We start from the raw sequence: 14,655 nt of genomic DNA on the forward strand, positions 1-14,655 counted from the left end.
CTGACCTGACTCAAGCGAATCCACTAACGCTTTCAGTTTTGCGTCAGTTCTTGGCCTGAGGTTTCTCTGGGAGGATGCAGCCAGGAACCCTGCCGTGCTTATCTACGACAAAGCCTGATACTCCATATCCTCCCATCCAGTGGAACTGATCGAGGCGGACCGTCATACCCCGAAAAAGACGCGAGTCGGAGCTGCTCAACAAGACATACTTAACTTGTCTCAGCCGGTCTCGCTTGACATGTACAATTTCATCCACGTTCATCAAGAGATACAGGGTTGCAGTAGGTAAGGTACTTGTTGAAGTTCAGCTGTCGATCAATACACGCATGGGAACATGGGCTGCCAAATGGGTCCGATCTGACCCAACTGCATCGATAAGGACTTTCGAGATACTTGCATGCTCCATAGCATCCCTTGGCGCCGAACAGACGTCAATGATCAATCATAGCCGGGCATCAGTCGTTCGTGAGCTGGCGTCCACGCCGCCATCGCCAGATCGAATGCACACGGACCGCTGCGGTACTGAAAGCCGATCGCGCACGGTCATCGAAGGATCACATTCAAGTGGTTGAAGGTTCCAAGATCTGGTCATTGACATTACTAATTACGTTCGCGAATGAAAACAGTCAACGAAGACCTTAGAAGACCATGCAGAGACGACCCTGAAGCTTCTTTGAAGTGTAGTGCTCAGCCATGTCGTTCGCCTGGTCGACGCTGTACGTCTTCTCGATGAAGGTTGTGCAGCCGTTGTCGGCATGCAAGTTGATCATATCCTGACACTGTTCAGGCGTGCAGATCAAGCGACCGCGAATGGTCTGTTCCTTGAAGTTCATGGCGAACGAGTCGAGCTCGAAAGGTCCGTCGGCGGGGAGACCCACATCGACCAGCTGACCACCTTTGCGCAGGAATTGCTGGCTGAACTTGATGAGGCTGCGGTCCTCGCAGTTGATGACGACGCGGTCAACGCCAGGATTTGTCTCGTACAGGCTGCTAGAGAGCTCATCGATGCACTTCTTCTGCGCCTCCTCGGAATCGATGAGGAAGGTTTTGTCCGGCTTGAGGTGGTCGGGCGACTTGTTGGCGAGCTCCAACCCCTCCTTGCGGTTGTCGATGGCGATGACTTTGCAGCCCATGGCCTTTGCATACTGGACACCGAGGTGGCCAAGACCGCCGATTCCCACCATTGCAAGCCACTGTCCCTTTTCCGGTTTGACGGCAAGCAGAGCTCCGTAGACGGTGGCACCAGCACAGAAGAGCGGCGCGGCCTGGTCGAAAGGAATACTCTCAGGAACCTTGGACACGACACGAGCGTCGGCCTTCATGTACTGCGAGAAGCCGCCGTTGAGCGTGAGACCGAGCATACCGGGCATGTTGTCGCAAAGTTGCTTTCCCTGCTTGCAAGAGTCGCACTTGCCGCAGAAGCCGTACGTGTTGATTGAGCCGACGCGGTCGCCGACCTTGATGCCCGACTTGCCGGCGTCGGAGCCGGCCTTGACTACCGTCCCGACGGGCTCATGTGAACCGACCAGGCCCGGCTTGGCACCTTGCGACTCGTAGACACCCTCCATCACCTGCAAATCGGTATGACAATAGCCGGCGGCAGCGATCTTTACCAGGATATCATTAGGCCCAAGGTCGGTGGGGACGTCGATATCCTTGATCTCGTAGCCTTTCTTAAAATCCTTGATGGTGGCTGCACGCATCTTTGATGGAACCGATTGTGTTGACATGGTGAAGTATTGCTTTACAGTCGATGCGAGGATGGGCTGTTGGGTGGATTTCGTGAATCTGATGGGGGTCTAGGGAATAGGTTGGTATCGGATTGCGATGGATTGTCTTATATGACCAGCAACCCTCTCTGCACTGCTCGAGGTGAGCGTGCGGGTGCTGACTCTTGCATCTCGTGAGCCGGTATGAGAGACTGAGTCTGTCAGACAGCCCTCGCCATGCCGAGTAAGGGCTCTGATCGGAGGCAAACACACGACATCTGAGCGAGGCTCGAAGAGCGTCATCACTACGGACCCAACACCTTGTTTCCGCTGACAAAAGGGTGCTTTGCGCAGATGACACCGTCTCGCTGATGTGCCTGGCCGGCACTTTCATGAGTGTCGGAAGGCTGACTCATGGGGAAAAGAACAACACTGTTTCCCGAAAATCAGGGCGTGGTACTCGTGGGATGCAGGCGTGATTCAGCAACAACGTCACGGCAAACCACCGGCGGACCTGTTGGCCTGTCGATCTGCTTGCCGATGACGCGCCTGACGTCCAGTAACGCAGAGTTGGCTGTCGCACGACTCACTGTTTGTTGTGGATGTGATATGTTAGAGCGGCGTTTTCTTCGTCTTGATCGATCGGGGTCCGACACAAACACATCACCGTTCCGTCAGTAAGCCTGCACAGTGGCTCCATTTCTTCGGACCAGCCTCCACACAAGGGTCAGGATTCCTTGAATGCAATCACGGGTGGAGGTGGAGTGGGAAGGGTCACAACTCGGCAAACACGAACTCGACCTTAAGCTGCAGTTTCGAGTCTCTGTCTGGTGCAGCTGGATGTCGAGCGACATCCTGGATTATTGTCCGTGCGCGGGCAATCGTTCGCAGACCCTGCGCTCAGCCCTTTGAGGCCGGAGCCACCCTCATATCTCCGTTGCTTTGCGGAAAGAGGCGTGCACCCTCAGGTATCTCCCTGTTTGCGGACAATTTTGGCTCTAGCTGAGAGCGCCGATGTTCGACGCCGCGCATTCTCGTCACTAGGCATTTGAGTCGAATCGTCTGGGTAGAAGGAGAACCAGGTCCATCGTATTGGATCCCCTCTCCCTCCCATCTTTCATACATTCTCAATCGCATTGATCCATAACGAAACCATGTCTTCTCTGCCCAAGACGTACAAGGCGGCCATCTTTGAGAAGCAGGGCCAGCCTCTCACTCTCAAGGACATCGAGCTCAAGCATCCCGAGGACGGTCAGATCCTCGTCAAGGTGAGTTCCTCGTCCAGGCACAGGCAGAGTTCGCTCATACCGCCGGGGTGCGAAAGGTTTGAATTCCCACACAGATGGCTGAAACGAAGTTGAAGCTGACGCTGAAACCGATTCTTGACAGGTCGAGGCTTGTGGTGTATGCCACAGTGACAAACTTGTTCAGGACGCAGCCTTCGGACCTCTCCCCCGCATTCCAGGCCACGAGATCGTCGGCAAGGTTGTCGAGGTTGGCCCTCACGTTACCAAATGGAAGAACGGAGACCGCGTCGGCGGCGCTTGGCACGGTGGCCATGATGGCACTTGCCGTCAGTGCAACCAGGGCTTGTTCCAGATGTGCGATAACGGCCAGATCAATGGCGTAACCCGTGACGGTGGATGTAAGTTGGAACACCGCCGTTTCCGATTCGTGCTCAGTCAGAAACTGACCTTGACCCTTCATATTCCATTCGTCTCGGTCCCTTTGGGCATTCGCCAAACGCACCCGAACTACAGACGCTGAGTACTGCCTTCTCCAGGCCGAAGCCGCCGTTCGCCTGCCCTCTGATGGTGATGCCGTCCAGATGGCTCCTCTCATGTGCGCAGGTGTCACCGTGTACAACGCTATCCGCAAGATGAACATCACTGCTGGCGAGATCGTTGCAATCCAGGGTCTCGGTGGTCTTGGCCACCTTGCGGTCCAGTACGCCAGCAAGATGGGTTATCGAACCGTCGCACTTTCTCGTGGTACCGACAAGAAGGACTTTGCCACGAAGCTCGGCGCCACCGACTACATCGACACTAGCAGCCAGGATCCTGCTGAGGCTCTTCAGAAGTTGGGCGGCGCCAGCCTCGTAGTTGCTACTGCGCCAAACCCGGAGCACATTTCGCCATTGGTAGGCGGATGCAGAGCAATGGGAAAGCTTCTCATCCTAGCACGTAAGTAGCAGTCATTCTCGTGCCTCTAGCTCAAACAGATCGATGGCTGACCCTTTGCGTCTTGCATTGTTGTGGTGTGCAAATTTCTGTCTCGCAATGTCACGACAGCCGTTGGAGACATCCCTGTCAACTCGATCGCCATGATCACCAAGGGCATCTCGGTGCATGGCTGGCCTTCGGGTCATGCCCTCGATTCGGAGGATACCGTCGCCTTCAGCCAACGATTCGACGTCAAGTGCATGTGTGAGACCTTCCCTCTTGCCAAGGCCAATGAGGCCTTCGAGCACATGATGGCCAACAAGGCTCGCTTCCGTGCCGTGCTTACCATGTAAAGAGTGCGGAGTATCCATGCTGCTGATCTGCGGCGCCTTGACGGCCCTCGCCACAGACATCGCCGATACCCGCTTGCTTCCAACTGACGTCCTTGCGCCAACAGAGCTTGGACTGCTTTGCGGCTTCGTTGCTCAAATCTGGAATGTTTGGTGCCAATCAATGGACAACCGACGGATATGATGTGCTCGGGTCCGTGCTCCTGTGGTCTCGTGATCGACGCTCTCGAAAAGGTCCATCTACTCCGGAGTCTCACTGTGCGTCTGCTTGATCCTGGGACCGAGGACGTCCCAAAGCTCTCTTGCCTGCTGACCCGACCAACTACTTTGATGTGCAGCTGAACATGACATATTTACTCTCGTCAGATCTATGTAACTGCTATCAAGTAGAATGTGAGAGGATCGAGTGTGCACATGTTGCTGAGATTGAGGCGTCCTAGGTCAAGCCTCAGGGGACGGCAAATGAGAGCCCCCTCTTCAAAGTTGGAGCCCCGCGCTGCTCCGTCATGTACTCTTCACTCCATGCCCATGTCTCAAGAATATTGCGTGGTTCAGACTAGGTCAGTGCCACCTTACCTTGCACCCGCTTCCCAGCAGCGCTGCCGAACAGTCACTGAGCCGGGTTAGTCGTCGCGGCTCCTCCACGGGCGGTTGGCAACTGTAGGAAAGAAGTGGAAATGAGTTATGCGCCACGTGAAAAGTACGCACAAAAGGGCGAGCGTTCTCGCCTGAACTGCGCTCTGTCCCTGATAGCCCTATAGGTACGCCCGGACTCGCTATCCTGCATTAAGAAGTGCATGTTGGTACCTCGCAACACTGAATGTTCCTGAATCTCTTGCACCGAACTCCATGATGGTCAGTACCGTTGCGTATGTTGTATCAACTGCGTTTTTGGGCTTGACTGCGGATCTGGTGGTAGTGCATGTTCGTGAGCATGGCTGTCTTCTGAATGTGACTGGACTTTGTCTCAACTCTGAAGAAGTGTGGAAAGCCGCGCTACTTGAAAGTTCCAAACAAAACCTATGCCAGATAGACGACGCTCAAGCAACCGGCAACGTCCTCATCAAAACGCTGAAAGGCGCGTGGAGTTCGAGCTCGTCCATTCACATCCTCGTTGAGGGAAAAGGATAGCTTGTTGATGGCAGCGAAACAACTTCGTCGTCCTAGCCTTAGGGTATAGGCGGTCAGCGAGCGACGATGTTGCTCAGCGCACCGCAGACAAGTACGCGTGGTCTGGTTGGATCCCCCCGGTCAGCGCGAACTGCGTGGCTCCCTGCCGAATTGTAAAACATTTGAGGCCAGAGACGCTTGAATTTGACTCTGCTTCAATGCCCAAACCAACTCCTAACTCTAATCCTAACCAACTGTACTGTAGTCCAGCTTTCCTGAGCCCTACCTGTCTCGGTTCCAGTCTGCTTCTCCGCCGGTCTTCCAGAGATCGCGCAGGGTCCGTCTGACCTGCGCGGAAGACAGGGCACTTAAACGTCAGCTTCGAGACGAGACCCGGTCGGATTCACCCAACTCGTGTTTAGCTTGCCCCAAACCGAAAGACATACATACCCTTCGTCCGTGCACGGAGGATTACACGAGAAATGCAACTAATACGTGCCTTCAAGACGCGAGCTTCTAAAGCCGACTCATGTGGTAGAAGACCAAACTTCGACTATGGGTCAGCAAGCGCAATACTGGACCGATGAACACGCTGGCTATTGGAACCTGAAATTTTACATTAGATGTGCCTTGACTGCGCAGAATCGGGCTTCCAGCAACAATGACGTCTCGAGAAGCGGGCCGAGCGCAGAGCGAGCGGCAAGAGAGGGTGAGGGTAACTGTTAGGGTAGACAAAAAGAACATTGCCACTAAGGTCACAATCAGTGCTGCGCGGCTAAGGAGACATGGAGGATAGAAGGGAGGTGAGGATGAACCAGAAGAATTGGTCCGTAAAGGCCTGGCCTACAGACTCAGCCCAAACTCTGGAAAAGGGATAGTAAAATCCCGCACCATTTGCTACTCACAGTACTGTACATTCATTTCGGTGTCACTCGAGCCGCTGTCAGTCGACTGAGGCTTGTGGCCGGCACTAACGCCCCGAAACGGGTCCTTGGGCATCGCTAGAGCTGTTGGTGGAGCTGTCGCTCGACTTGTCGTCCGACGAACCGCCCGAGAGCGCCTCGGCAAGTCCGTCGGCCGAATCGCCAGAGCTAGCACTGGAGCTACCATCCGATGAGCCGTCGGCGAGGCCTCCACCATCATCGCTGATGGAGCGGTCGTCAAAGCTGTCGTCGTCATCTTTGTCGTCATCTGACTGACGGAGCACTAGGCGTTATGGTCCCGAACAGTAGGTTTGCTCCAGCGGTTACTTACCACTGAAAGTTCCCGCTGCCAGGCCCAGCCAGAATCGGTGCTGACGTTAAAGCCAGTGCCACTCGACCCGCTGCCAGTCGAACGATTGACTGCGCCGTCTTCATTGATGAGGTTGCCGGCTTTGCTTTTGACGAGATGCTCAGTTTCGCCGAGCAGCTTCTTCTTTTTGCAGCCAAGGAGGTTGCTGACGTAGTAGAGCCACTTGATACCTTATTCTTGTCCTTGCCGAGTTTGGTAAGGACCGGCTTCGATCTCGACGGGCTTGGAGCCGGAAGTCCAGTCCTCCTTGCCGACCAGGCCATGGAATTCGAGTAGGGAGTCAAGTTCAGAGAGAGGATGCTTCTTCTTGTAGCCGAACACGTTGAGGACCCAGAAAAGGTACTTTACTACCGTCTTCTTTTCGCTCCCGAACTTGGAGAGGAGCTAATGCAGCTTGCATTCGAGCGCCGCATGGTCGAGGGTTCGAGGGGCGTACGAGTGCGAAGCGTCGGGCGCGGTGGAGGAGATAAAACGAGAGACGATGGCGTTGCCTGCATCCCGCGCTTCGAGTATCGAGTCATTTCCAACGATTGGAGCGGCAGAGCTGCCTGCCAAAGCCACTGCCGCCAGGACAGCAAGGTATCCGTGAACTTCTTCCTCGTTTCTTCGCAGGGATGGAGCTTGTAACAGGATGGGGAAGTAGCGAACGAGGCGAGGTACGGGATGGATGCCGTTTACATACCTTCTCTCAAACGATCATGTATCCAAAACTACGAAAGCAGTATCCATCGGCATCTTTTGCTGTAGCAATATCAGCCCTCACCGACCATCGGCGCGACAACCAACAACAGCCCACTTGCACACCACAGCATTCGCCGCTACCGTTCGTCGCTCCGAATCCCTCCGCCATACTCACAAATTCCCAGACTTCCAGGCGCTGACCAATTATGTCATTTACGCTCATTGCAACCCACAAGGCCGGTACGTACAGCTTGAAATCAATTTTACCGCCCCCTTCGCCATCAGATCCACCGAGTTAATCAAGACGCCATTTGAAAGCAACCAAGGACGTACTACCCAGCCGCCACATGTGTTTTTAGCAGCTCGTGAGCCAAGCAGAGGTGCTGTATCGCGCTGAACGCAACATCAAAACCTTCTTTTCCGCCTCACGTTGATGGGCAGCTCGGCGAGTGAGCGATTGAAGAGCTATGCCGATGGTTTGCAGCCATACTGGCGCCTAGCGACAGCCAAAAAAAATAAGAAAACAATGGAAATTCAACTCGGCGAGCTGAAAATCATTTACGCCAATTATTTTTGGCGCTATTGCAACTGGTACGCTCTTAAGGGCGAAAGTTCTCGTCGGAGAAGGTCTGCAAGCTGTTCATCCGTGAAGCCGTAGAGGACCTTAACGATGTTCGATCACCTGCTCAGTGAGTCTGGAATGATGATCATCGTCAAGAAAAGCTCAATCCCTCGTCAGCGACGCCCTCATGATGGTCTGCCGAGAGCTCCGAGAACCACAGGGGCTGGGCGTCGGGCTTGATCCGCAGCAGCCACTGCTGAAAATGCTGAGGCCCAACCTGTGAAAGTCTGAACTCGATTGAGTTTTCTTATACTGGGTCCATCAACCATGGTCAGCCAGCAAACCCCGTCTCATGAGAAAAGCTGACGCTATGAAATACGCCGAAACATGTAAATGCAGATTTTCGGGTACGTCACGGTGATAAGGTTGACTATACCCTCTCCCAAGACCGTACTATTATTTCAGAAAATGGGTTTCGACGAGACCTCCGCGCTTGTAGATAACGGATTATATGCGTCCATCATAACAATAGCGGGAACGATAGCGACAACGGCAATCAATGACTATAACAAGTGGGGGACAGCGAACGGAAGGATCAGCGAACGGAAGGATCGCCAGGGTGCTTGATGTTGACGATGATCTTACCCAGTGCCCTACCTGTCATGAGCCGCTCGTATGCTTTGGGTGCATCGTCAAAGGTAAATGTTGAGTCAATCGGACATGTCACTATGTTGGTGACCAGATACCTGTCAGTGACTTCGGGCATAGCACCACGAACGAATTCGCCCCAACTCGATTTACGAGGCACGCCACCCAGCCACCAAGGTAGGTAGAGGGAACCAAGGTTGCGCAAGAAGGACAAGCTGGACCAAATAGATCCGTCTGGCTTCATGTCAGAAGCGCCAACATTAGCGTATTCGCCGCTCTCCTTCAGATAGGCTGCACAAGCGCCAAAGACGGCAAAGTCGCCGACAGTATCGAGAATTACGTCGAACTGCTTTCTTGAGTGATTGCGTCTGAGTGTCTGCACAACGTCCTCTTCACGATAGTCGATGATCTCATCTGCTCCTCGTGCCTTGACTGTGTCCTTCTTGACTCCGCTTGCAGTCGCGACTATGTGTCCTGCACCCTCGGCTTTGAGCATTTGCAGCAAGATAAGTCCGACGCTCGTGCTGCCGCCGAGGACAAGAACCTTGTTGCCGGCACGAGCCTTACGTACTAGGTGCAGCGCTGTTGTTGATACGAGCGGCAGGCCGGCCGCTTCCTCTGAGCTCAGACTTGCGTCAATCGAAGCAGGAATTGCGGCCAGGTTCTCGACTTGCACAGAAACATGCGTGGCCAGAGAGCCCTGACCGTATCTGACCGAAGTTTCCACTGGAATCATGCCCAAGACGCGCGTTCCCGGTTGAAAGCGCGATTGATGCCCAGAGGTGAGGTTTGAGCCGGTGCGAAGGATTACGCCAGAGAAGTCCGTCCCAATGGTCCTTGGGAACTTTTGAAAGAAGCCAGGAGCATGCGCCGGTATCTTCCATTCGACTGGTTTATTTTGATGGTGATGCAGGGTCAATGGTCGACTCGATTCAATTGCAACAAGTGTGCTTCGGCACTGCAAACACAAACTTGTTTGATCACGACTGTGTGCCGACTCACCTGGGTTGATGGAGGCACTGTGCACTTCTACCAGCACTTCGCCTTGCTTTGGTTTGGGTATAGGTATCGTCTCCTTTTTCATCGTTACAGGCAGAAGGCCGTTCCTGTAGATTCGCCATGCTATCGCATTACCTTCAGAATTGACATTCTGGGTTACCATCGTGGTGTCTTCTAATCTTGCGTTGATGCGTGTGGGAAGTCGATGAATGTGATGCGGTCAATACATCAATCGAACATGATGTCGAAGCGGTCAAGGCTGTCTTATGTAGTTGAGGTCAGATGCGTTCCAGTTACCGCCGAAGCTATTCCACCGGTTACCACCGACACCACCACCACAACTCTGCGGACAAAGGCTGGAATCAATTCCCGCTCCAATTGACTTCCATGACTATGACCCGATCTTCGACTCTGCCCTGGAGCCGGCCTTGAAAGTATACTAGTATCAGTACGGTCACTTTGGTCAGATCATCGGAACCGCTCAACTATCGGACTCCAATGCATCAGAAAAACGCCGTATTCTAGTCTTCGAACAAAGTCGACTGACTGTCTGATAGTGGAAGACTTCCATATCGACGGCGACTTTTGCTACATCGACGCTTTGGCCTGTGAGCTGACTGGCGATTCGGCCCTCAAAATTGATGGAGGAGGATCTGCCTTAGTCGTTGTGCGAGATGTCGGTGCTGACATGGAAAGAGTCATCCAGGTCCGCCTACTATATTTTGGCTTAAGAGCTCGGAAAGTACATCGAAGATCCCCTCCGTGGCCCTGCTGGCTCTGCTACTTCTGGCCATGTTGTCGGAATCTGAGGCGAATTCCTTCGGCAAGCTCGAGAAGCGTGCCAATAACCCACGAAACGAGGCGGGTTGCCGCAAATAGTGCCGCGGTCTGATTCACTTTTCCCATCGGCAGTCACGGGCCCCTGACCCTACACGCTAGCCCGGCTTGACTGCTGTTGAGTCAGAGACCGTAGACTGCAGACCTCACGGTCACGTTCACGTTCACGGTCACAGTCATCGCGTCATGATCTCCACACAGACAGCTGGCTGGCACACATGCCACCAGCTTTGGCAATTCCTTCTGTCTCTCAGTTGACACATGCTTTCATGAGCTTGAGCATGATCTCAGCCAAGGCAACACTTAGCGTTTTCGGCACATGGTATGGACTGCCAACATTGACCGTAGACACTGCGAAATGATGGATGAGGAAAGATACGGGGAAATTGGTGAGAACTGTGTGCGATGACCGGTCACGGTCACAGTCGGAAGCGTGCAGCTTTGATCGAACACGGTTGCTCCCGGTCTGCAATGTCCTTCGTTGCCATCATTCGTCTCCAACCTTTATGACTGTGAGCTGTGAGCCGTGGAGAACTCAGTCAGATGCTTTTCCACGATTAGTACGGGCAGAGGGAGTACTCTCGAAAATATCCCCTTGAGCAGACGACGTGTCTTGTTGCAGGGCGTAATGAGAAATGACGCTTGTGGCCCTTTCGGCTGTGGCGCGGTGAAAATCCCAAAACATTGCTCTAGTGAAAGGAGTCTTCTATTAAAAAAATAGGAAGGTTTGGCGAGGCGTTCCCAACCTTTGTCTACTTGGACAAATGTTAAGATCCTTTGTGACCGTGGAAGAAGTGAGACCGAATGCATTGATCCGTACAGCCACAGTCTTCTCAGGCGGCGCATCTGACTTTGCCATGCGCTGTTCTCTTTCAATTGCTTATGCTAATGCTGCGCACGGGCTAGCTCAGCGGGGGGTGTTTGGATAACAACCCTGGGCGGGATACCCCTTGTATTTGTTCACCTATCGGCATTATCTCCTACTCGAACATAAATCAACCTGGTTTTGCTGTTTCAAGATTAAACCCGTGGCGGCTGAATTTTCTGGATCTAAGGCAGAACCAAACGCGCTATCTGACCCGCTTGTTTTGCGAAATCCGGGATAGTGCCCTACCGAGATTGGAATTGGGTTAGGGTTAGGGTTAGGGTGCACGAGGCAACGAACTGAACAGGCGCCAACTTGGAGTCACCATAGACCAATGCAGCAGACGGATGGGCGAAAGTTGAAATAAGAGAGCCGTGCAGCAGATCATGAAAGCGGAAATTCACTTGCGACTTGCTAGTGGCTATGAGTAGGTTACACGGACGAGGTAGGATGATCTGGCAAGATGCAGCGAGGAGGCTGCGGCCATCTCTGACATCGATTTGTGCGCTTACCTATCGCTCTGCTTCTTGCTCTCATGCATGTTGCATTTTGAGTGCGGCAATCATCTTATCAAGCGCTTCCTCCGGTCCTACAGTCGGAGGTCCGAGCTTGCGGACCTGCTCGGAGGTAGTGTCTGCCGTGTTCTTGCCGTCCCAGCCCACGATGAAGGCATATTTGATGGATGACATGACGTTGCAGCTGTGTGGGCCTTTCTGAAAGTACTCATCCAGGTAAGCGAGATCTTTATACTTAATATCTTCTACCTTTGTTCCAATGCGCCTCTCGACCATGCGTACAATGTCGCGTCCAGTTATGTCTGTTGGTCCTTGCAAGACGAGCTTTGCATGGTTGTATGGGCCGACGTCTTCCTGACCAAGAAGTCTGGCAGCGACAATGCCAACCTCACCGGGATCAATCGGGGCAGTCAGTCCGTCCTCGTTGGCTTGTAAGTGCAGTCGACCTGCTTTGACGTTTCCGCTCTTATGATGCTCGTGAATAAATTGTGCGGCCGTGTTGAGGTAATAAGCGTGAAAGACGTTTGGCTGAAGCGACGTCCATTGCAAATTTGAGTATTGAGGTTGCGACAGCATGTGTTCGATGGCCCAGTGTGCTCGTGGGTAATAGGCCCGGCAATCCGGCTCTACATTGGCTGCCGTGGTTGAAATGCGAACAACGTAGTTGACTCCAGCTTCGAGGGCTTCTCGGTGGAAGGTAGATTCTTCCGCAAAATGGTGTGGTTCATTGTGCGAGGCAATGAAAGCACGTCTAACGTTCCTCTTCTGCAACCAGTCCGCGGTTATCTCAGGCCAGGAGTACTCTTCGACTTCAACGCCATGTTTGGCCAGGTCCTGAGCAGCTTGACTCGTGGCAGAGCGAGTGAGAGCCAAGATACGGTAGCCGAAAAAGCTTTCCGAAGCAGGAAGAAGACGCGCAAGCTCGAGCACGACAGCCTTTCCGGTATTGCCGGTCGCGCCGACAATGAGGAAAGTCTTTGGCGAAGGAGACATGATGCCGGATGGAGGAGAAAAATCAAAGCGCCGTAAGGCAGAGTACAGTCAATATATGACTTTCGCGCTGACAGTTGCCTTTGGGGATGAGCTCGAGAAATTGGTGCCAAATGTTGTTCGTCATCGCTGCCATTTCTTCTGTTCGGAGTTAATGCGACATTCGCGGCAATACAAAAGCTACGCGCTCGTCGGCCTACGCGATGCAGAACAGGACTCAATCTGCTTAATTACGCGGGATCTAATGCAAAAGATCTCGCCGTCTTGTCCGAACGTTTGCACACCACCAAGGCTGAGGTGTACCTGTGTCGACCACGGCAGAACGTCCGGCCTCACCTTCAATCAATTTCATGATGGCAACGGAGAAACGGAAAAAATCCACTCAAGCGCAACTGGCTACATTTGTGGGTTAGTGCTGGCCGCGCTCATGACTTTGGATGCGCTCGCATAAACACGGTCTCATCTTGCTGCTCTAGCGGTGCACAGGCCATGCGAGGGATCCGGAGATCATGATGATTGCGGCGACCTTACTCGTAGACTGTAGATTGCCGCGGAGCATGACTGCATGATCATAGGGTGATACGACGTGCGATGCTGGACGTCTGTCCGTGTTTATCCGCTCGCACAATGCTGTCAACATTGAAACGAAGCGAATTAGTAATATCTCATCGGTAGCGAAGCCTACTGTGTAGATATAATATGGGGTTGGCGAGAAAGGAGACTTGTCTGGGCACTCTGTCCCCAATTTCCGCTGCGTAGAATCTAGCAACGTTGCAAAGATGATTTGCTGAAGAATCTAGCGTTCGATAGAGAGGCGCTGCTCAAACCTTGTCGGTGGTGCAGTGTCTTGCCAAGGAGAAGTGTAAGTCTTGTCAAGCCGAAAGCCTAGTGGCAAATTCTCGATCAGCTCGGAAAACCTCTCTCCGTCCTCTGCAAATGGCAGTGGACCGCCTCCGTGGTATAGAAGCTTGTCGTCCATAAATTGACAAACCAGGTTGGCCAATCTGGTGAGCGGTACGTTCCATCGTACGGGGAGCCACACTTCTTCGTTTGCTTGGGTCAGAGGTCGCTGTCTTTCTGCACCTAGTCGAGATAACTCCTGATCCCAGATCAGGATTGGCAATCGCGTATCAGTTTGCCTTGGATTGAACCGGTACGACCATTTGAACGCCGCTGCAAACTCATCGCGGCAGACAAGAAACCACCTGTAGGTACAAAAAGCAAGGGCGGTCAGATCGTGCCCGGAGCGCTCTTGCTGCACCTCTGTGTTGACGTTGTACCGCTATACGGTGCATGCTTGTCAATAGAGACTCACCAGGCGCGGACTGACATCTCGTTGTCTATTGATCGGAGTTGAGACACCTAGGCGATCTGATTTCAGAGACTCTGCACACCGGAGGGCGTGGAGGAACATCTGATTCTTGAAGCCGTCCGAATCGAGGTCCTACACGAGCAAAACGATGCAAGTCTGTTCCTGAGCCAGTGTGGCCTTTGTATCAAAAGCAACGCGCTTGAGCACTGAGGATGAAAGGGCATGGATCGCGTGCTGATTTTGCAACGTTGGCGAGTCTTTGGCAAGCTGTCTGCAAAGCTGAAGCTACACGGCTCGCTTACACCTCTAGGAGCGAACTGCTCGACATAACCACGATCTGAGGACCAGGGTCAGGTCATCGTACGCTGACCCAGTCGGAGAATATTGGGGCGAGCTTGGCTTTAAGGCTGGGAACGTGAACACAGCTGATCACGAGGCTCAGCATCGATAGTGAAAAAGCGCATAAATGAGGTGCTGTGCCGCCCAATCGCAGCGCGCGCCTTATCCAATAAAGCAGCGGAGAGAGCGCCTGACACTGCCCTACGACAGCTTAGCAGATCTTCTTCGTCAGACTGAAGGATCGAGACGGACGCTTGGGTGCGATGAGGACCCCCCCCCCCCC

At 53.4% G+C, this 14,655-nt stretch overlaps 6 protein-coding genes across 6 annotated transcripts in view; 1 reads left to right on the forward strand and 5 right to left on the reverse strand.

Moving 5' to 3' along the window:
* Positions 1-638: 638 nt before the first annotated feature.
* PHSY_003668 (alcohol dehydrogenase) lies at positions 639-1,703 on the reverse strand (the record flags this gene model as incomplete). The annotated part of the gene is made up of 1 exon (XM_012334286.1): positions 639-1,703. One exon carries the CDS (start codon positions 1,701-1,703, stop codon positions 639-641), a length of 1,065 nt encoding a protein of 354 aa, XP_012189676.1.
* Positions 1,704-2,863: 1,160 nt separating this feature from the next.
* Positions 2,864-4,224, forward strand: PHSY_003669 (hypothetical protein; the record flags this gene model as incomplete). Its single annotated transcript, XM_012334287.1, has 4 exons — positions 2,864-2,977; positions 3,099-3,354; positions 3,560-3,892; positions 4,001-4,224. 4 exons carry the CDS (start codon positions 2,864-2,866, stop codon positions 4,222-4,224), a joined length of 927 nt encoding a protein of 308 aa, XP_012189677.1.
* A 1,623-nt stretch (positions 4,225-5,847) lies between these two features.
* PHSY_003670 (hypothetical protein) lies at positions 5,848-6,252 on the reverse strand (the record flags this gene model as incomplete). Its single annotated transcript, XM_012334288.1, has 2 exons — positions 5,848-6,050; positions 6,237-6,252. 2 exons carry the CDS (start codon positions 6,250-6,252, stop codon positions 5,848-5,850), a joined length of 219 nt encoding a protein of 72 aa, XP_012189678.1.
* Positions 6,253-6,301: 49 nt separating this feature from the next.
* On the reverse strand, positions 6,302-9,251 carry PHSY_003671 (hypothetical protein; the record flags this gene model as incomplete). The annotated part of the gene is made up of 2 exons (XM_012334289.1): positions 6,302-6,522; positions 8,525-9,251. The coding sequence occupies 2 exons, from the start codon at positions 9,249-9,251 to the stop codon at positions 6,302-6,304; spliced, it is 948 nt and encodes a 315-aa protein (XP_012189679.1).
* Positions 9,252-11,749: 2,498 nt separating this feature from the next.
* PHSY_003672 (nmrA-like protein) lies at positions 11,750-12,724 on the reverse strand (the record flags this gene model as incomplete). Its single annotated transcript, XM_012334290.1, has 1 exon — positions 11,750-12,724. The coding sequence occupies one exon, from the start codon at positions 12,722-12,724 to the stop codon at positions 11,750-11,752; it is 975 nt and encodes a 324-aa protein (XP_012189680.1).
* A 793-nt stretch (positions 12,725-13,517) lies between these two features.
* PHSY_003673 (NADP-dependent L-serine/L-allo-threonine dehydrogenase) overlaps positions 13,518-14,655 on the reverse strand; it is a gene marked incomplete at both ends in the record, with an annotated part of 2,336 nt that continues 1,198 nt past the window's right edge. The window contains one exon of the mRNA XM_012334291.1: positions 13,518-14,003. Within this exon, the coding sequence (XP_012189681.1) occupies positions 13,518-14,003 (486 nt within the window). The remainder of the gene's footprint in view (positions 14,004-14,655) is intronic.

Source organism: Pseudozyma hubeiensis, assembly GCF_000403515.1.
Source record: "Pseudozyma hubeiensis SY62 DNA, scaffold: PHS37, whole genome shotgun sequence".
NCBI classification, from domain to species: domain Eukaryota; kingdom Fungi; phylum Basidiomycota; class Ustilaginomycetes; order Ustilaginales; family Ustilaginaceae; genus Pseudozyma; species Pseudozyma hubeiensis.